Source organism: Amblyraja radiata, chromosome 1 (assembly GCF_010909765.2).
Source record: "Amblyraja radiata isolate CabotCenter1 chromosome 1, sAmbRad1.1.pri, whole genome shotgun sequence".
Lineage (NCBI taxonomy): Eukaryota > Metazoa > Chordata > Chondrichthyes > Rajiformes > Rajidae > Amblyraja > Amblyraja radiata.
This window is the reverse complement of record NC_045956.1, coordinates 190,498,891-190,520,855: the sequence shown is the minus strand read 5'-3', so window position 1 is coordinate 190,520,855 and position 21,965 is coordinate 190,498,891. Positions and strand designations below refer to the sequence as shown.

Here is a 21,965-nt window from a genome sequence, read left to right as displayed (position 1 = left end):
CTCTGCCCCGTTTTCCCCCCGTGCTGTCCCCGTTGTGGTGACTGGGCTGGGGGCTGAACGACAAGGTGCCGTGCTGCCCATCCTGTTCCCGTCCCGTCCCACCCTGTCCCGTCCCGTCCTGCTCCGTCCCGCCCTGCCCTGCCCCGTCCCACCCTGTCCCGTCCCGCCCTGCCCCGTCCTGCCCCGTCCCGCCCTGCCCCGTCCCGTCCCACCCTGCCCTGCCCCGTCCCGTCCCGCCTGCCCCGTCCTCTCCGTCCCACCCTGCCCTGCCCCGTCCTGCTCCGTCCCACCCTGCCCTGCCCCCGTCCTGCTCTGTCCCACCCTGCCCTGCCCCGTCCCGTCCCACCCTGTCCCGCCCTGCCCCGTCCTGCTCCGTCCCTCCCTTCCCTCCCCGTCCCGTCCTGCTCCGTCCCACCCTGCCCTGCCCCGTCCCGTCCCACCCTGTCCCGTCCCGTCCTGCTCCGTCCCACCCTGTCCCGTCCTGCTCCGTCCCACCCTGTCCCGTCCTGCTCCGTCCCGCCCTGCCCTGCCCCGTCCTGTCCCGTCCCACCCTGTCCCGTCCCGTCCTGCTCCGTCCCACCCTGCCCTGCCCCGTCCCGTCCCACCCTGTCCCGTCCCGTCCTGCTCCGTCCCACCCTGTTCCCGTCCTGCTCCGTCCCGCCCTGCCCTGCCCCGTCCCGTCCTGCTCCGTCCCACCCTGTCCCGTCCTGCTCCGTCCCGCCCTGCCCTGCCCCGTCCCGTCCTGCTCCGTCCCACCCTGTCCCGTCCTGCTCCGTCCCGCCCTGCCCTGCCCCGTCCCGTCCTGCTCCGTCCCACCCTGCCCTGCCCCGTCCCTCCCACCCTGTCCCGTCCCGTCCTGCTCCGTCCCACCCTGTCCCGTCCTGCTCCGTCCCGCCCTGCCCAGCCCCGTCCCGTCCCATCCTGTCCCGTCCCGTCCTGCTCCGTCCCACCCTGTCCCGTCCTGCTCCGTCCCGCCCTGCCCCGTCCCGTCCCGTCCTGCTCCGTCCCACCCTGTCCCGTCCTGCTCCGTCCCGCCCTGCTCTGCCCCGTCCCGTCCTGCTCCGTCCCACCCTGCCCTGCCCCGTCCCGTCCCATCCTGTCCCGTCCCGTCCTGCTCTGTCCCACCCTGTCCCGTCCTGCTCCGTCCCGCCCTGCCCTGCCCCGTCCTGTCCCGTCCCACCCTGTCCTGTCCCGTCCTGCTCCGTTCCACACTGCCCCCCCGTCCTGTCCCGCCCTGCTCCGTCCCACCCTGCCCTGCCCCGTCCCGTCCCAACCTGCCCCGTCCCGCCCTGCCCCGTCCTGCTCCGTCCCACCCTGCCCTGCCCCGTCCCGTCCCACCCTGTCCCGTCACGTTCTGCTCCGTCCCACCCCTGCCCCGCCCTGCCCCGTCCCACCCTGCCCCGTCCCACCCTGTCCCGTCCCGTCCTGCTCCGTCCCACCCTGCCCTGCTCCGTCTCGTCCCGTCCTGCTCCGTCCCGCCCTGCCCCGCCCTGCTCCGTCCCGCCCTGCCCCGTCCCGTCCCACCCTGTCCCGTCCCGCCCTGCCCCGTCCTGCTCCTTCCCCCCTCCCTGCCCCGTCCCTCCCGCCCTGTCCCGTTCCCGTCCTGCTCCGTCCCGCCCTGCCCCGTCCCGTTCCACCCCCTGTCCCGTCCCGCCCTGCCCCCGTCCCGTTCCACCCTGCCCCGTCCCACCCGTCCCGTCCCGTCCTGCTCCGTCCCACCCTGTCCCGTCCCGCCCTGCCCCGCCCTGCCCCGTCCCGCCCTGCCCCGTCCCGTCCCACCCTGTCCCGTCCCGTCCTGCTCCGTCCCACCCTGCCCTGCCCCGTCCCGTCCCGCCCTGCCCCGTCCTTCTCCGTCCCACCCGTCCTCCCGTCCTGCCCCCGTCCTGCTCCCGTCCCCCCCTGCCCTGTCCCACCCTGCCCTGCTCCGTCCCACCCTGCCCCCCCCCGCCCGTCCACCCCTGTCCCGTCCCGTCCTGCTCCGTCCCACCCCTGTCCTGCCCCGTCCCGTCCCACCCTGTCCCGTCCCTTCCTGCTCCGTCCCACCCTGCCCTGCCCCGTCCCGTCCCACCCTGTCCCGTCCCGCCCTGCCCCCGTCCCGTCCCACCCTTCCCTCCCGTCCTGCTCCGTCCACCCTGCCCTGCCCCGTCCCGTCCCGCCCTGGCCACCGTCCTGCTCCGTCCCACCAACTGGCCCTGCCCCGTCCCGTCCCCCCTGTCCCGTCCCACCCTGTCCCGTCCCGTCCTGCTCCCCTTCCCACCCTGCCCCACCCCGTCCCTGTCCCTGTCCCTGTCCCTTGCTGCCCCTGTGTTGGGGGGCACATGCAGCAAGCAGACTGTGTGCATCTGGTGCATTGTTGACGGTGGGGGTGTGGGCATGCCTGCCTGCGGGGTTGCTAGGCAACGGAGCAGCTGCCGTGAGGCTGGCTCCAGCCAAGCGTGTCGCTGCACCCGGCAATGATGTCATCGTCAGCGGCAAGCTGCTGTCAGACGGAGCTCGGCACTGCCCCTGCGCAGTTGCTGCTCCTCTGCTCAGCAACGCTGCAGCACTGCATCCCACACTCACACCCTCTCTCTGTCTCTTGCACAATGATGCGGCAGGCTCCGCAGCAAGAAGGTACTGGCGAGCGGTCCACTACGGCATGACTCCCCCACCCTCCGTCACCTTCATCACCCTCATCAGCCTCCCCCACCCTCCGTCACTTCCATCACCCTTCCCCCACCCTCTGGTGCACCGTGCCTCATCCTCCATCAACCTCCACGGCCCTGTGGCCCATCCTCACCTCCCTCCTTTCTTCTGCTCATACCCCCACACCAGTGTGTGTGTGTGTCTGAGAGATCCTCATCACCCCCCTCACCCAGCCCTCCATGGCCAGATGGTGGGGGGGAGGGTGTGCGTGTGTGTAGTGTGGGGGTGAGTGAGAGTGTGTGTGTGAGCTGCCAGTGTGCAATGTGTGGGGCTCTGCCCTAGGACAGTTATGAGGCTGGTGACGGGCTGGGAGCAGACCTGTGAGACAGGGACTCCGTCTACACCCTCACTCACTGCCCCCCCCCCCCCCCTCCATTCCCCCCCTCCATCACCCCCCACGGTTGCTGTGCTCCATGCAGCTGTGTGGGGGCTGGGGTTGTGGGAGGGGGGGGGGGTGGGGGTGCTGGCTTTGTAGGTGTGTGTGTACTGTGGGCTGCACTGTTTGCACAGAGAGTGATTGGGTCGGTCAGTCAGTCGGTCGGTGTGTGCAGGGAATGGTTGGGTTTCACCTGCTTTAGTTCATTTTATCAACGTGTCTGTTTGGGTTTGTTTGTACGTACCTGTGTCAGCCTGTGTCTCACCCTTGTGTGTCACAGAGTGATGATACAGTGTGGATACAGGCCCTTCAGCCCAACTTGCCCACACCGGCCAACAATGTCCCAGCTACACTAGTCACAGAGTGATACAGTGTGGAAACAGGCCCTTCAGCCCAACTTGCCCACACCAGCCAACAATGTCCCAGCTACACTAGTCATACAGTGTGGAAACAGGCCCTTCAGCCCAACTTGCCCACACCGGCCAACATTGTCCCAGCTACACTAGTCACAGAGTGATACAGTGTGGGAACAGGCCCTTCAGCCCAACTTGCCCACACTGGCCAACAATGTCCCAGCTACACTAGTCTCACTTGCCTGTGTTTGATCCATATCCCTCCAAACCTGTCCTATCCATGTACCTGTCTAACTGTTTCTTAAATGATGGGATTTAATGTTTTCCCCATCACCTTAAACCTGTGTCCCCTGGTCCTTGATTCCCCTACTCTGGGCAAGAGACTCTGCATCTTCCCGATCTACTACTCCTATGATTTTATACACCTCTATAAGATATGTATGAGTGTGGGGCTGAGTCTAACGTGTGTGTATGTCTGTACCTGTGTCTGACCGGTGTGGCTGTGTACGTCTGTGTGTGTGCCTGTACTGTGTGCGTGTGTCTGTACGTGTGCCTATGTGCCTGTATTGTGTGTGTGTACATGTGTGTGTGTGCCCTGTACTTGGCCTGTGTTCCTGTACTGTGTGTGTGTGCCTGTACTGTGTGTCTGTACTGTGTGTGTGTGTGCCTGTACTTGCCTGTGTTCCTGTACTGTGTGTGTACATGTGTGTCTGTACTGTGTGTCTGTACTGTGTGAGTGTACATGTGCGTGTACGTGCCGGTGTGCGTGTACCTGTACGTGTACTTGCCTGTGTCCGTGTACTGTGTGTGTGTACATGTGCGTGTACTATATGCTGGTGTGTGTGTACTGTATGCTGGTGTGTGTGTACTGTGTGCGTGTACATGTGTGTGTGTACATGTGTGTGTACTGTGTGCGTGTACATGTGTGTGTACTGTGTGCATGTACATGTGTGCGTGTACTGTGTGCGTGTACATGTGCGTGTACTGTGTGTGTGTACATGTGTGTGTACTGTGTGCCTGTGTCCGTGTACTGTGTGTGTGTACATGTGTGTGTACTGTGTGCCTGTGTCCGTGTACTGTGTGCGTGTACATGTGTGTGTACTGTGTGCCGGTGTGCGTGTACTGTGCTGCGGGTTGTACTGCTCCACTGTGCTGTGTCCGTGTACTAACTGATCTGTTCTCTCTCCGCTATCTCTCACCGCTCGCTCTGTCGCTGCTGCTGCTTGTCTTCTCTCGCCTCCTCCTCCTCCTCCTCCTCTCTCTGGCTCTGGCTCTGGCTCAGCAACCTGTCCGCCGCACAAAGGTGAGCATGGAGCAGCAAGCGGGACCCCTGTACCCTCACCCCCCCAACACCCACCCCACCCACCCCCCCAAACCCACCCACCCAAACCCATCCACCCACCCCCCCAACACCCACCCCACCCAAACCCACCCAAACCCACCCACCCCCCCACCCACCCAAACCCACCCACCCACCCACCCCCCACCCCACCCACCCCACCACCCCACCCACACACACCCAAACCCACCCACCCCCCACCCACCCAAACCCACCACCCCACCCCCACCCAAACCCACCCACCCACCCCCCCCCAAAACCCACCCACCCCCCCACCCCACCCCCACCCCCCACCCACCCCCCCCACCCCACCCAAACCCACCCAAACCCACCCACCCCCACCCAGCCCAAACCCACCCACCCCCCCCCACGCCAAACCCACCCCCCCACCCCCCCCCAAACCCACCCACCCAACCCACCCGCCCCCACCCAAAACCCCCCCCACCCACACCCACCCACCCCAACCCACCCACCCCACCCACCACCCAAACCCACCCACCCACCACCCAAACCCACCCCCCCAAACCCACCCACCCAAACCCACCTACACCCAACCCACCCCCCAACCCACCCACCCAAACCCACCCACCCAAACCCTTACACACCCCCCTTTACCCTCACCCCCCCAACACCCACCCCAACCCACCCCCACCCAAACCCCCCACCCCCACCCAACCCCCCCCCCCACCCTTACACACCCCCCTTTACCCTCGTCCCCCCCCCCCCCACCCCTCTCCCTTCCCTTTCCCCCCCCCACCAACCCCCTCTACCCTCAATCCCCCTCCCCCCCACCACCACCCCTCACCCCGAACACCCCCCCCCCTTCCCTACCCACTCCCCCCCCCCCCCACCACCCACCACCCCCACAAATTCAAGCATAGAGCAGCAAGCGGAACCCACACTGTACCTACACCCACCCCCCCTCGCTCCCTCACCCACCTCTCCCCCCAAACCCACCCCACCCCCACTGCCCCCACCCACGCCGCACAGAGCAGTGAGCAGATCTCCCTCTATCCTGCCCACCCCACCCTCACCGCCCTCACGCCTTACACTGCCCCACCCCCCTCCTCACCTCTCACCCCTGCACCAAGGTGCTTATATGGCGAGCGGCAAGGGGGTCTCCCTCTGCCTGTGACCCCTGTAACCCCCCCCCTCCCCCCTCATCATCACCCCTCCCCCCCCACCCACAGTATGTCACAACAGGCCCTTCGTGCCCAACTTGCCCATGCAACCAACAAGCCCCATCTATGCTATCCCACCTGCCCGTGTTTGGCCCATATCCCTCCAAACCTAGAAACAAAGTACAGCAGATTTGGTTTATAGCAAAGAGAAACACAGAGTGCTGGAGTAACTCAGCGGGTCAGGCAGCATCTGTGGAGAACATGGATAGGTGACGTTTCACACAGTGCTGGAGTAACTCAGCGGGTCAGGCAGCATCTGTGGAGAACATGGATAGGTGGACGTTTCACAGAGTGCTGGAGTAACTCAGTGGGTCAGGCAGGCATCTGGGGAGAACATGATAGGTGACATTTCACAGAGTGCTGGAGTACTCAGCGGGGCAGGCAGCATCTGTGGAGAACATGGATAGGTGACGTTTCACAAGAGTGCTGGAGTAACTCAGCGGGTCAGGCAGCATCTGTGGAGAACATGGATAGGTGACGTTTCACAGAGTGCTGGAGTAACTCAGCGGGTCAGGCAGCATCTGTGGAGAACATGGATAGGTGACATTTCACAGAGTGCTGGAGTAACTCAGTGGGTTCAGGCAGCATTCTGGAGGGCATGGATACAAAGATGTGGAGACAAAGACAAAGGATGAGTTACTTTTTGGGTCGGGACCTTTCTTCAGTCTGAAAATAGGGTCTCGACCCGAACGTCACCATCGTTTAGCGGATAGAGTGATACAGTGTGGAAACGGGCCCTTCTGCCCAACTTGCCCACACCAGCCAACATGCCCCAGCTACACTAGTCCCACTTGCCTGCGCTTGGTCCATTTCCCTCCAAAACTGTCCTATTCATGTACCTGTCTAACTGTTTCTTAAACGTTGGGATAGTCCCAGCCTCAACTACCTACTCTGGCAGCTTGTTCCATACACCCACCACAGTTTGTGTGAAAAAGTTACCCCTCAGATTGCTATTAAATCTTTTCCCCTTCACCTTGAACCTATGTCCTCTGGTCTTCGATTCCCCTACTTTGGATAAAAGACTCTGTGCATCTACCCGATCTATTTCTCTCATGATTTTACACACCTCTATAAGATCGCCCCTCATCCTCCTGCGCTCCAAGGAATAGAGACCCAGCCTACTCAACCTCTCCCTGTAGCTCACACCCTCTAGTCCTGGCAACATCCTCGTAAATCTTTTCTGAACCCTTTCCAGCTTGACAATATCTTTCCTATAACATGGTGCCCAGAACTGAACACAATATTCTAAATGCGGTCTCACCAACGTCTTATACAACTGCAACATGACCTCCCAACTTCTATACTCAATACTCTGACTGATGAAGGCCAAAGTGCCAAAGCCTTTTGACCACCTTATCTACCTGCGACTCGACATTCAAGGAACCATGCACCTGTACTCCTAGATCCCTCTGCTCTACAACACTACCCAGAGGTCGATCATTCACTGTGTAGGTTCTGCCCTTGTTTGACATCCCAAAATGCAACACCTCACACTTCTCTGTATTAAATTCCATCAACTATTCCTCTGCCCACCTGGCCAATCGATCCAGATCCTGCTGCAATTTTTGGCACCCATCTTCACTATCTGCAATGGATAGCGAATGAATTATGTAATGAATTCCATAGATTCACCACCCTATGACTAAAGAAATTCCTCCTCATCTTCCTAGTGGAACGTCCTTTAATTCTGAGGCAATGACTGGTCCTAGACTCTCCCACTTGTGGAAACATCCTCCCCACATCCACTCTATTCAAGCCTTTCACGGTTTGATAAATTTCAATGAGGTCCCCCTCATGGCTCAGCGGGTCAGGCAGCATCTATGGAGAACATGGATAGGTGACGTTTCACTCAGTGCTGGAGTAACTCAGCGGGCCAGGCAGCATCTGTGGAGAACATGGATAGGTGACGTTTCACTCAGTGCTGGAGTAACTCAGCGGGCCAGGCAGCATCTGTGGAGAACATGGATAGGTGACGTTTCACAGAGTGCTGGAGTAACTCAGCGGGCCAGGCAGCATCTGTGGAGAACATGGATAGGTGACGTTTCACAGAGTGCTGGAGTAACGCAGCGGGCCAGGCAGCATCTGTGGAGAACATGGATAGGTGACGTTTCACTCAGTGCTGGAGTAACTCAGCGGGCCAGGCAGCATCTGTGGAGAACATGGATAGGTGACGTTTCACAGAGTGCTGGAGTAACGCAGCGGGTCAGGCAGAGTTACTTGGTTGGAGAAATCAATATTTATACAGCTGGGGTGTGAGCTGCCCAAGCCAAATATGAGGTGGTGTTCCTGAAAAGTTGCGTGTGGCCTCACTCTGACAGTGGAGGAGGCCCAGGACAGGAAGGTCAGTGGGAATGGGATGGAGTTAGTGTTTGGCAACCAGGAGATCAGGTGGACTCAGGCAGTTTTTCCATTGAAAGTGGTGTTGCAGGTAGATCGGCCTTTCCACACGTTGCCCTTCATCTGTCAGAATATTGAGTATAGAATGTGTTGGAAGGAACTGCAGATGCTGGTTTAAACTGAAGATAGACACAAAGTGCTGGAGTAACTCAGCGAGACAGGCAGCATCTCTGCAGGAAAAGAATGGGTGACGTTTCAGGTTGTGACCCTTCACACTCAGGGAAGAGAGTCTCGAGGGATGAAACGATACAGAACAGATCAGAGTCGGCACTGATGGCCAAAGAGCCCACAATGATCCATTGTTGGCTGTGGAGGAGGTGTCAGTTTGGGCTCTTTAGTCTTTGGTGCCAGCTCTGATCTCAGCCATGATCACATTGAATGGCGGTGCTGGCTCGAAGGGCCGAATGGCCTACTCCTGCACCTATTGTATGTTATTCTGTACCTTTTCATACCTCTAGTTTCCCTCTCCCCTGAATCTGTCTGAAGACCCGAAACGTCACCCGTTCCTTCTCTCCAGAGATGCTGCCTGTCCCACTGAGGTACTCTGGCATCTTGTGTCCATATTGAGTATAGAAGTTGAGAGGTCACGTTACAGTTGTACAAGTCATTGGTGAGGCCACACTAGAATATTGTGTTCAGTTCTGGTCAAGCTGGAAATGGTACATAGAAGGTTTACAAGGATGTTGCCAGGACTAGAGGGTGTGAGCTACAGGGAGAGGTTGAGTAGGCTGGGTCTCTATTCCATGGAGTGCAGGAGGATGAGGGGTGATCTTATAGAGGTGTACAAAATCATGAGAGGAGTAGATCGGCTAGATGTACAGAGTCTCTTGCCCAGAGTAGGGGAATCGAGGACCAGAGGTCGTAGGTTTATGGTGAGGGGGGAAAGATTTAATGGGAATCCGAGGGGTAACTTTTCAACTTGTATGGAACAAGCTGCCAGAGTAGTTAAGCTGAAACTATCATAAGATTTAAAATACATTTGGACAGGTAAATGGATAAGAAATGTTTATAAGGGTATGGGCCAAACACAGGCAGGTAGGACTAGTATACATGGGCATGTTGGGCTGGGAGTGTAGCTCACACTCACTCCTGGTCCAGTGTGGGAGTGTAGCTCACACTCACTCCTGGTCCAGTGTGGGAGTGTAGCTCACACTCACTCCTGGTCCACTCTGGGACCCAGAGCATGGAGAATGCTACTTTGTTATGTACTGACAACTGAACAATGAGATAGTTACTTGCTGGAGCTTCAGGAGCACAATAACACACAAATATACGTGTAATGTTCAATAATAATATATATTAATGATCATCAATACGGGGAAGCTGACCAGTGGAAACTCACGGTCCATGGTGGCAGCAACGACACACAACATAGAAGGTTGATGTAGAGCTGGGCAGTGTTACAGAGCACTACTATCCACATCATTGTGACCCTCACACTATTCTTCATCAGATTTTACTCCTTGCACTAAATGCCATTCCTCACCCTGTGTCTGTACACTGTGAATGACTCGATGGTAATCATGTATTGTCTTTCTGCTGACTGGATAGCACGCAACAAAAGCTTCTCACTGTACCTTGGTACACGTGACATCTGAACTGAAGAAGCTGTTCTTGAACCTGGAGGTCACGGTTTTCAGGCTCCTGTACCTTCTTCCCCATAGTAGCAGCGAGATGAGAGCGTGTGTAGGGTGGTGTGGGTCTCTGATGATGCTGGCTGCCTTGTTGAGGCAGCAACTCCTGTAGATCCCTTCGATGGTGGGGAGGTCAGTACTGTGATGGACCTTCGATGGTGGGGAGGTCAGTACTGTGATGGACCTTCGATGGTGGGAGGGTCAGTACTGTGCTGGACCTGACCTTCGATGGTGGGACGGTCAGTACTGTGATGGACCTTCGATGGTGGGGAGGTCAGTACTGTGATGGATCTTCGATGGTGGGACGGTCAGTACTGTGCTGACCTGACCTTCGATGGTGGGGAGGTCAGTACTGTGATGGACCTTCGATGGTGGGGAGGTCAGTACTGTGCCGACCTGACCTTCGATGGTGGGGAGGTCAGTACTGTGCTGACCTGACCTTCGATGGTGGGGAGGTCAGTACTGTGCTGACCTGACCTTCGATGGTGGGACGGTCAGTACTGTGATGGATCTTCGATGGTGGGGAGGTCAGTACTGTGATGGATCTTCGATGGTGGGGAGGTCAGTACTGTGATGGACCTTCGATGGTGGGACGGTCAGTACTGTGATGGATCTTCGATGGTGGGACGGTCAGTACTGTGATGGACCTTCGATGGTGGGGAGGTCAGTACTGTGATGGATCTTCGATGGTGGGACGGTCAGTACTGTGATGGATCTTCGATGGTGGGACGGTCAGTACTGTGATGGATCTTCGATGGTGGGGAGGTCAGTACTGTGATGGACCTTCGATGGTGGGGAGGTCAGTACTGTGATGGATCTTCGATGGTGGGACGGTCAGTACTGTGATGGATCTTCGATGGTGGGGAGGTCAGTACTGTGATGGATCTTCGATGGTGGGGAGGTCAGTACTGTGATGGATCTTCGATGGTGGGACGGTCAGTACTGTGATGGATCTTCGATGGTGGGGAGGTCAGTACTGTGATGGATCTTCGATGGTGGGGAGGTCAGTACTGTGCTGACCTGACCGTCGATGGTGGGGAGGTCAGTACGGGCCCTCACACCCGTCCACCACCTTGGGTACTGTTGGGGGGCAATGGGATGTCGGACCCTGCAGGGGGCTCCCATACACACCACACGAAGAACTGTAGGCGCTGGATGCTGGAGAAAAACACCAAGTGCTGGAGGAACTTGGGTCGGGCAGCATCTGTGGAGGGGATGGGCGTGGCATTTAGGGCTGTGACGCAGTGTGAAGGAGGGGAGGTGGCTCGTCAGGTGTCTGGTGAGGGTGGGGATTGGTTAGTGAGGCACCAAATGGACATTTCTGTGGCCAAGAGTGTGATTCACATCAGTTGAGTTTATTGCCACGTGTGCTGAGGTACAGTGAGAAGCTTTCGTTACGTGCTGACCAGTCAGCAGAAAGACAATACATGGTCACAATCGACCCATTTACAGTGTATAGATACATGATAAGGGAATAACGTTTAGTGCAAGGTAAACCCAGCAAAGTCCATTCAAGCATAGTCCGAGGGTCACCAATGAGGTAGATAGTTGCCTAGGGTAGTATTATTATTAGTAATTAATTGATTTTTAAATATGGTAGAAGTGTTGGGGAAAAGGGGTGAGATTTAATAAGTTATTCTTCTCACTCCTTTTCGAGCTTGTACAGACACAGAGTTGGACATTGGAACTTTGCTTTTGTTCTTTTCATTGCTTTGTAAATATTGATTGTAATGTCCAATTGTTTGATCATTTCGATTTTGTTACTATTAATGTCTTTAATGTCTTTACTTGTTCGGAATAAATAATAAATAATAGTAGTTCAGCACTGATCTCTGGTTGTAGTGGGATGGTTCAGTTGCCTGATAACAGCTGGGAAGAAACTGTCCCTGAATCTGCACATTTATACCGTTTGATGGGAGAGGGGAGAAGAGGGAGTGACCGGGGTGAGATTGGTCCTTGATGATGCTGCTGGCCTGGCCGAGGCAGCGTGAGGTGTAGATGGAGTCAATGGAAGGGAGGTTGGTTTGTGTGATGGTCTGGGCTGCGTCCACAATTTGCTGTAATTTCTTGCGGTCCTGGATGGAGCTGTTTCCCAAACCATGCTGTGATGCATCCTGATAAATGCTTTCTATGGTGCATCTGTAGAAGTTGGTGTGAGTTGTTGGGGACTTGCCGAACTTCCTAAAGGGGCTGTCCCACTGCGGGGACCTAACTTGCGAATTTAGAAGAGTTTGCGCTCGACTCAAATTCGCAGCATAGTTGACACATGTGGTCCTAGGAGGTCACTGCAACTCTCCTTGATGCTCAAGGGAAGTTCCCGCATAACCGCGGCCTCAGTTTGGTAGAGGAACATTTTTCAGCATGCTAGGATCACTATGTAGTTATAGGCAGTCGAGGTAGCCATAGGCAATCTCCTTTGCTGACCAGGCATTTTAATTGGCTCATTGCAGTTTTCAGAACCAAGGAAAACCGACCGGTAATGTTAAATGTCTGCTAAACTTTATTAAAAGTTGTCTGGCTTCTTAAAAGTGTCTCCCCTCCTTCGCTCTCTCCCCTCCTTTTCTCTCCCCCCCTTCTCTCCCCCCCTTCTCCCCCCCCTTCTCTCCCCCCCTTCTCTCGCCCCCCCTTCTCTCCCCCCCTTCTCTCCCCCCCTTCTCTCCCCCTTCTCTCCCCCCTTCTCTCCCCCCTTCTCTCCCCCCCCTTCTCTCCCCCCCTTCTCTCCCCCCTTCTCTCCCCCCTTCTCGCTCCCCCCTCTCTCCCCCCCCTTCTCTCCCCCCCTTCTCTCCCCCCCTTCTCTCCCCCCCTTCTCCCCCCCTCTCTCCCCCCTTCGCTCCCCCCCTTCCTCCCCCCTTCTCTCCCTCCCCCCCTTCTCGCTCACCCCCCCCCTATCTCTCTCCCCCCCCCCTTCTCTCGCCCCCCCCCTTCTCTGCTCCCCCACTTCTCTCTCCCCATTCTCTCTCCCCCACTTCTCTCTCCCCCACTTCTCTCTCCCCCACTTCTCTCTCCCCCACTTCTCTCCTCCCCCCTTCTCTTCCCCCTTCTCTCTCCCCCCTTCTCTCTCCCCCCCTTCTCTCGTCCCCCCTTCTCTCTTCCCCCCCTTCTCTGTCTGTCCCCCCCTTCTCTTCTCTCTCCCCCCTTCTCCTCCCCTCCCCCCCCTTCTCTCCCCTCCCCCCCTTCTCTCTCCCTCCCCCCCTTCCTCGCAGCCCTCCCCCCCTTCTCTCTCCCCTACCCCCCCGTCTCTCCCTCCCCCCTTCTCATCCCTCCCCCGCCTTCTCTCTCCCTACCCGCCCCTTCTTCATACCCCTCCCCCCCTTCTCTCTCCCCTCCCTCCCTTCTCTCCCTCCCCCCCCTGCTCTCACCCTCCCCCCCCCCTTCTGCCTCCCCTCCCCCCCCCCTTCTCTCCCCTCCCACCCCCGTCTCTCCCCTCACCCCCTTCTGCCTCCCCTCCCGGCCCCACCTTGCTCTCTCCCTCACCCCCCCGGCTCTCACCCTCGCCCCCCTATCTCTCCCCTCCCCCCCCTTCTCTCCCTCCCCCTCTATCTCATCCCTCCCCCCCTTCTCTCCACCGCACCCCCCTCTCTCTTCCCCTCCACCCCTTCTCTCCCCCTCCCCCCTTCTCTGCCCTCCCCACCCTTCTCTCCCCCCCCCCCCTTCTCTCCACCCCCCCCCCCCGTTCTCTCCCCTCCCCCCCTTCTCTCTCCCCCCCCCGTCTTTTACCTTCCTGTTCATCGCGGGTGTGAATTTCAGACAGCGTTCCCCCGCTTTCCCTGGCCCCCGCCTTTGCGTTGTGTGTGTGTGTGTGTGTGCGTGTGCGCGGTTGGTCGATCCAGCTCGCGGTTTTATCGCTGACGATCGATCCAGCTCGAGGTTTTTCAGGCGAGTGCCCTCGAGCTTGAAGGTCGAAGACAGTCGCTGAAAAGTGGCGTTGGTGGGACAGGCCCTTACTGAAGTCCACCCCCCCCACTCTGGGACGTGTGCACTGGGAGATCAGTGTGTAGTCCTATACACCAGTGCCGTGAAGCTCAGCGTTCACAGTTATGGTCAATACTGTCGCAACACAGAAGCTGCAGGTTTATTATTGGCATGTGTACTAACCAACGTACAGTGCACAGCTTTGTTTTAGAGTGATACAGATACTAGTCCCACCTGCCCACGCTTGGTCCATATCCCCCCTAACCTGTCCTATCCATGTACCTGTCTAAATGTTTTGTGAACGATGCAATAGTCTTTATATGGCATTTAGAAGGATGAGGGGGGGAGTCTTATAGAAACATATAAAATTATAAAAGGACTGGACAAGCTAGATGCAGGAAAAATGTTCCCAATGTGGGGCGAGTCCAGAACCAGGGGCCACAGTCTTAGAATAAAGGGGAGGTCATTTAAGACTGAGGTGAGAAAAAACTTTTTCACCCAGAGAGTTGTGGATTTGTGGAATTCCCTGCCACAGAGGGCAGTGGAGGCCAAGTCACTGGATGGGTTTAAGAGAGAGTTAGATAGAGCTCTAGGGGTTAGTGGAGTCAAGGGATATGGGGAGAAGGCAGGCACGGGTTATTGATAGGGGACGATCAGCCATGATCACAATGGATTCAGTATTCAGTATTTCTTTAATATCATTTTCACTGAATACTCGCATACACAGAGGAAATGAAAAAACGTTGCTCCATCAGTTTCCATTCAGTGTAGTTAGTAAAAAAGGATAAATACATAGAGCTTTAAAAACAAATTAAGATTACCATGTCTAAAAACAGAAAGTAGGCCTAAAATTTACAATAGGATAAAAACAGACATTCCGATCGACAGTGGCTTTACAGTGGCTTTGGTTTGACAGGTGCCGAACTGTCAAAGTATGGGCGAGGTTAGATCAGAATCAGAATCCGAATGCTTTATTGTCATTGCATGTGTCACATACAACGAGATTACTGTGTCTCTCCATTTAAAAGAACTTCAAACATTCACATACTCATACTTTTTACACTCCCTCCCTCCCCAAACCCACCCATGGATTTACATTTACATAAATTAACACTGTCTCCCACCCCCCTTCCTTCCCCATAACCTGCTCCCGAGACAGAGTTCAGTTCCAAGATTGCTGATGGGTAAAAGCTGTTCTTGAGTCTGGCAGTGCATGACTTTAGCGATCCTGTACCTTTTTCCTGAGGGCAGCAGTGTGAAAAGGTGGTGACAAGGATGTGTAATGTCTTTCACGATATTACAGGTCCTGCTGCGGCATCTGGAGTGGTAAATGTCCTCCAGAGGGGGCAGGGGGAGTCCAATGATACCCTGGGCAGTTTTTATCACCCTCTGGAGAGCTGTTCTGTCAGCTGCTGAACAGTTCCCAAACCAGGCAGTTATGCAGTAAGTCAGTATGCTTTCTACCGAACAGCGGTAGAAAGACTCCAGCAGTTTAGCAGACAGATGGGCCTTCCTCAGTGTTCTGAGGAAGTAAAGTCTCTGTTGCGCCTTTTTTACAACTACAGCAGAGTTCACAGACCATTTAAGATCCTCACTGATGTTGATCCCCAGAAATTTAAAACTAGGCACCCTCTCCACCTCCTCGCCCCCTATCTCCAGTGGCCTGAGCTCCGCTCTATGTCGCCTGAAATCAGTGATGATCTCCTTTGTCTTTTTAGTGTTCAGAGAGAGATTGTTGTGAGCACACCACTCAGAAAGTCTGTGCACCTCCTCTCTATAGGCGACCTCGTTCCCATTTGAGATGAGCCCCACCACGGTCGTATCGTCCGCAAATTTTATGATCCTATTTGCGGGGTGATGGGGCAAGCAGTCATGTGTGTATAGGGCGTAGAGGAGCGGACTGAGCACACAGCCCTGCGGTGCTCCTGTGCTGAGGGTCAGGGATGTCGAGGTGTAGGGACCAAGTCTCACCACTGTGGGCGTTCACTGAGAAAGTCCAATATCCACCGACACAGTTGACTGCTGAGGCCAAAGTCTAGCATTTTTGTGATCAGCTTGCTGGGTATGATTGTATTAAAAGCTGAGCTGTAATCAACAAAAAGCATCCTGACATATGACCCCTCTCCTCTAGGTGTTGTAGTGCAGCATGGAGGACAGTGTTTATGGCATCCTCTGTAGATCTATTAGCCCTATATGCATACTGGTGTGGGTCGAGTGAGGGGGGGAGAGATAATTTAAGGTGACCTAGGACCAGCCTTTCAAAGCACTTGGAGACTACAGATGTAAGAGCAACGGGCCTGTAGTCATTGAGAGAGTTGATGTTTGTCTGCTTGGGCACCGGGATGATAGTGGTGGTTTTCAGGCACGCTGGCACGGAGGAGTGTGCTAGGGAAAGGTTATAAATGTCTGTGAATACCCCAGCGAGCTTGTGAGCACAGTCCCGGAGTACCCTGCCTGGGATCACATCCGGGCCAGCAGCCTTACTAGCATTAACAGTTCTCAGGGCCCGCTTTACCTCCTCTAACTGGAGGGTAAGTGGCTGGTCAGCAGGGTCCAGTTGGAGAGAGGTTCTTTCATTCAGACCTCTCTCGAAACGGGCAAAAAAGTGGTTGAGCTCCTCTGCCAGCGATGTATTTGCAACTGTCGGTGGGTCCCTGCTGCCCCTGAGGTTTGTTAGGTGATGTATTCCCTGCCACATGCGTGCTGTATCCCTGGAGGTGAAATGGTCCTCGATCTTCTCCTTGTAGGACATTTTAGCTGATTTAATGCCCCGCTTAAGGTTGTGTCTGGCAGCGCTGTACAGTTCTTTGTTGCCAGATTTGTGGGCCAAGTCCCGCTCCTTCAGAAGACGCTGGACCTCCGTAGTCATCCATGGTTTCCTGTTCGGAAAGACACGGATGCACTTGTTGATGGAGACACATTCCACACAACATCTGATGTAGAAGAGTACTGCTGCAGCGTACTCTTCTAGGTCCTGGTTATAAAATAGACTCCAGTCTGTGCTCTGAAAGCAGTCCTGCAGTTGTAAGGTTGCATCCTCTGGCCAAGTTTTAATGATCCTGGTAGTGGGTTTCTGCTTTCTACTGATGGGGATGTAGGCTGGGATTAACAACAATGACTGGTGGTCTGACTGTCCAAGGGGGGGGGAGGGGTAAGGCTCTGTAACCTTTAGGAATGTTAGAATAAACACAGTCTAGTGTGTTTTCCCCTCGAGTTGGGCATTTAACATGTTGCACAAACCGTGGCAGTACTTTCTTTTAAGTTGGTGTGATTAAAGTCACCAGCCACGATAAAAACCCCATCAGGATGTGAGTTCTGTTTGTTGACCGCATTTAGCAGGTAGCCCAGTGCTACATTAGCTTTAGCCTCCGGAGCTAAGTACACGGCTGTAATAAAAACCACAGAAAACTCTCTTGGGAGATGGTATGGTCTGCATTTAACTACCATTATTTCTAGGTCTGGTGAGCAATGTCTCTCAGTAACAGTAGCATCTGTAGTCCAGTTATTGTTTGTAAAAACAACCAGGCCACCCACCCCCGCTTTGTTTACCTGAGGCTTCGGTTCTGTCGCTGCGGTGAGTAGCCCGGCCCACTAGCTCGATAGCAGCTTCAGGTATTCCAGGATGGAGCCAGGTCTCACTGATTATCAGAACACAACTATCCTGGATAGCTGATTGTGATGATAAACAGAGCCTTAGTTCGTCCATCTTGTTGTTAAGAGACCTGGCGTTGGAGACAAAGAGGCTGGGGAGTGGTGGTCTGTACGGATTCCTCTTTAGCCCAGTTAGCACGCCGGCTCTACGCCCTCGCTTCCGTTTGCGGTCTCTCCGTCTCCTGCGGTGACTGTTGGGGGAGGTTATCCATGGGGACCCCGGTGCTCTGCTGATCTCTGCTGGAATCTCGTGTGTATGTTGGAAAGTACACAAAACCCTCAGTTGTTGCGTCGTTCCAATAAAGGTTAGCGATTCTCGGGTGAAGTGAATGGTGTTTGGTCTACCCTGGCACAATTCCCACCAAACAAACAGAGATAACACGGAAAAACAGTTCAATCTAGGAGAGCTCACAGCCGCAGCATCCTGGCGCGCAGCCATCTTGGGAGATGTATCTCCCACGTTAGATGTGTTGGTGTATGATATGTGGGGAGGGGACACAGTTCCTTAACCAGTCTTATTGCCTGTGGGAAGAAGCTGAGGAGCATCCTGCTGGTTCTGCAGCTGATGCTCCTGTACCTCTTCCCAGATGGCAGAATGGAGAAGATGTGGTGTGATGGGCGGTAGGGGTCCTGGATGATGGAGATGGCTCTACTGATGCTCCTCTTCTTGTATATCTCCAGCAGGAAAGGGAGTGGGGCACCGATAATCCTGCTGGCGGTCTTCACTATCCTGTTTAGTTGATATTGTTCGTAAGCCTTGCAGCTCCCGAACCAGGAAGTGATGCCGTAGGTTATTATGCTTTCAATTGTCCCCCTGTAGAAGGTCCTTAGATGGGCAGTGGGGAGACCTGCTTTCCTTAGTCTCCAGAGAGGGTGGAGCCGCTGCTGAGCTCTTTTGATCACTGCTGTGGTGTTGGTCGTAGAGGTCAGGTCATCCGCCAGGTGAAGTCCCAAGAACTTCACACTGCTGACCCTCTCCACAGCAGCTCCATCAATATACAGCGGAGTGTGATGGTGTTTTCCAGCCCTCCTGAAGTCGATCACCATCTCCTTCGTTTTTTCCACATTAAGAGTGAGATTGTGAGATATGCACCACTCTGTGAGCAGCTCCACCTCCATCCTGTACACCGACTCATTATTGTCGCTGATGAGACCCAACACTTGTTGATATAGTTGTTACTGAGTCTAGCAGAATGGCGGTGCTGGCTCAAAGGGCTGAATGGCCTCCTCCTGCACCTATTTTCTATGTTTCTATATTGCACGCTGTGCAAACATCAGGTAATTGTGCAGCAAGCAGCAGGCTGGTGCAGGTTATGGTGCAGCCTGGCAGAGGGGCAATGGTGTCCAGCTGCTTCATGCATTGAGGCCATGTCAGTGTAGGGCCAAGGGTCTGTGGTCATTCCAGCAAAGTCCGTGGTTGGTGAGATCACACCAGTTTACACTTGAGTTTATTGTCAGGTGTACCGAGGTACAGTGAAAATCTCTTGTTGAGTGTTAACCAGTCTGCGGAAAGACAATACATGATTACAACCAAGCCATTCACCGTGTACAGATACATGATAAGGGAATCACGTTTAGTGCAAGGTAAAGCCAGCAAAGTCCCATCAAGGATAGTCCGAGGGTCATCAATGCGGTAGATAGTAGTCCAGCACTGCTCTCTGGTTGTGGTGGGATGGTTCAGTTGCCTGATAACAGCTGGGAAGAAACTGTCCCTGAATCTGGAGATAGACACAAAATACTGGAGTAACTCAGCGGGACAGGCAGCATCTCTGGCGAGAAGGAATCTGGAGGTGTGCGTTTTCACCTTTTACACCTTTTGCCTGATGGGTGAGGGGAGAAGAGGGAGTGACCTGGGTGCGACTGGCCCTTGATTATGCTGCTGGTCTTGCCGAGGCAGCGTGAGGTGTAGATGGAGTCCGTGGAAGGGAGGTTGGTTTGTGCGATGGTCTGGGCTGCGTCCACAATTCTCTGCAGTTTCTCGCTGTGTTTGGTGGAGCATGTACACTGCGTGCCGTTGTGGTTGGCCAGCTGCAGGGAGGATGGATGGCCTTCCGTTGGCAAGAGTGCAGGAGAGATGACGTTGAACACCTATGGACAGGGAGGGATTGGACGGATATGGGCCAAAATGCAAGCTGATTGCCATGGACAAGGTGGGTGGAAGGGCCTGTTTGCATGCTGTACGGCTCTGGGCCTCAGCAGGCCAGACAGCATCTGTGGGGAGAGAAGCTGCTTGATTTTGGGGACGGGGGCAGCAGTGAGGAGGGTGAATAGGTGGTGGACGGGCAGTTGAGTTAGTTATTGTCGTGTGTTGAGGTGCAGTGTGGCCCGCTGTGCCAAACCACTCGGTGAAAAGGGCAGAGCTACAGCTGGGGCAGGCACACGTGGAGGGTGTGTGGGCAGTGTGCCCTCTCTACACTGTGTGTGGGCAGTGTGCCCTCTCTACACTGTGTGGGGGGTGTGCCCTCTACACTGTGTGTGGGGGTGTGCCCTCTCTACACTGTGTGTGGGCAGTGTGCCCTCTCTACACTGTGTGTGGCAGTGTGCCCTCTCTACACTGTGTGGGGGTGTGCCCTCTACACTGTGTGGGGGTGTGCCCTCTACACTGTGTGTGGGGGTGTGCCCTCTACACTGTGTGTGGGGGTGTGCCCTCTACACTGTGTGTGGGGGTGTGCCCTCTCTACACTGTGTGTGGGGGTGTGCCCTCTCTACACTGTGTGTGGGGGTGTGCCCTCTCTACACTGTGTGTGGGCAGTGTGCCCTCTACACTGTGTGGGGGTGTGCCCTCTCTACACTGTGTGTGGGGGTGTGCCCTCTCTACACAGTGTGTGGGCAGTGTGCCCTCTACACTGTGTGTGGGGGTGTGCCCTCTCTATGTGTGTGGGGGCGTGCCCTCTCTACACTGTGTGTGGGCAGTGTGCCCTCTACACTGTGTGTAGGGGTGTGCCCTCTCTACACTGTGTGTGGGGGTGTGCCCTCTCTATGTGTGTGGGGGTGTGCCCTCTCTACACTGTGTGTGGGCAGTGTGCCCTCTCTACACTGTGTGGGCAGTGTGCCCTCTCTATGTGTGTGGGGGTGTGCCCTCTCTACACTGTGTGTGGGCAGTGTGCCCTCTCTACACTGTGTGGGGGTGTGCCCTCTCTACACTGTGTGGGGGTGTGCCCTCTCTACACTGTGTGTGGGGGTGTGCCCTCTACACTGTGTGGGGGTGTGCCCTCTCTACACTGTGTGTGGGGGTGTGCCCTCTCTACACTGTGTGTGGGGGTGTGCCCTCTCTACACTGTGTGTGGGCAGTGTGCCCTCTCTACACTGTGTGGGGGTGTGCCCTCTCTACACTGTGTGTGGGGGTGTGCCCTCTCTACACTGTGTGTGGGGGTGTGCCCTCTACACTGTGTGTGGGGGTGTGCCCTCTCTACACTGTGTGTGGGGGTGTGCCCTCTCTACACTGTGTGTGGGGGTGTGCCCTCTACACTGTGTGTGGGGGTGTGCCCTCTCTACACTGTGTGGGGGTGTGCCCTCTCTACACTGTGTGGGGGTGTGCCCGCTCTACACTGTGTGTGGGGGTGTGCCCTCTCTACACTGTGTGTGGGGGTGTGCCCTCTCTACACTGTGTGTGGGGGTGTGCCCTCTACACTGTGTGTGGGGGTGTGCCCTCTCTACACTGTGTGGGGGTGTGCCCTCTCTACACTGTGTGTGGGTGTGCCCGCTCTACACTGTGTGTGGGGGTGTGCCCTCTCTACACTGTGTGTGGGGGTGTGCCCTCTACACTGTGTGTGGGGGTGTGCCCTCTCTACACTTTGTGTGGGGGTGTGCCCTCTCTACACTGTGTGTGGGGGTGTGCCCTCTCTACACTGTGTGTGGGGGTGTGCCCGCTCTACACTGTGTGTGGGGGTGTGCCCTCTCTACACTGTGTGGGCAGTGTGCCCTCTCTACACTGTGTGTGGGGGTGTGCCCTCTCTACACTGTGTGTGGGGGTGTGCCCGCTCTACACTGTGTGTGGGGGTGTGCCCTCTCTACACTGTGTGTGGGCAGCAGTAACCACAGCGTGGCCTCTACCTTCCAGCCCTGGTGCAGTGACCAGTGTGGGACCCCGTGTGCCAACCAGCCCTGGCTTGGGAGGTCCCACTGTGCGGGCAGGAGGGCCCTGGACCCAGCACCAGGTTCATGCTGACCCCCCCCCCCCCCCCCCCCCCCTGCTGTATCCCCAACTGATCCCCCCCCCACCGCAGGGCTGCAGACCCGGGTTCCATCCTGATCTCGTCTGTACGGAGTTTATACGTTCTCCCCGTGACCTGCGTGGGTTTTCTCCGGGTGCTCCGGTTTCCTCCCACACACCAAAGACGTGCGGGTTTGTAGGTTAATTGGCTTGGTGTAAATATATATTGTCCCTAGTGGGTGCAGGATAGTGTTAATGTGCGGGGACCGCCGGTTGGCACAGAC

At 56.1% G+C, this 21,965-nt stretch overlaps 1 protein-coding gene across 1 annotated transcript in view; it reads left to right on the top strand.

Moving 5' to 3' along the window:
- The window catches only part of dctn1 (dynactin subunit 1), an 87,285-nt gene that overhangs the window by 37,080 nt on the left and 28,240 nt on the right, over window positions 1-21,965 (top strand). The window contains exon 7 of the mRNA XM_033046497.1: window positions 4,697-4,717. Coding sequence (XP_032902388.1) covers window positions 4,697-4,717 — 21 coding nt within the window. The remainder of the gene's footprint in view (window positions 1-4,696; window positions 4,718-21,965) is intronic.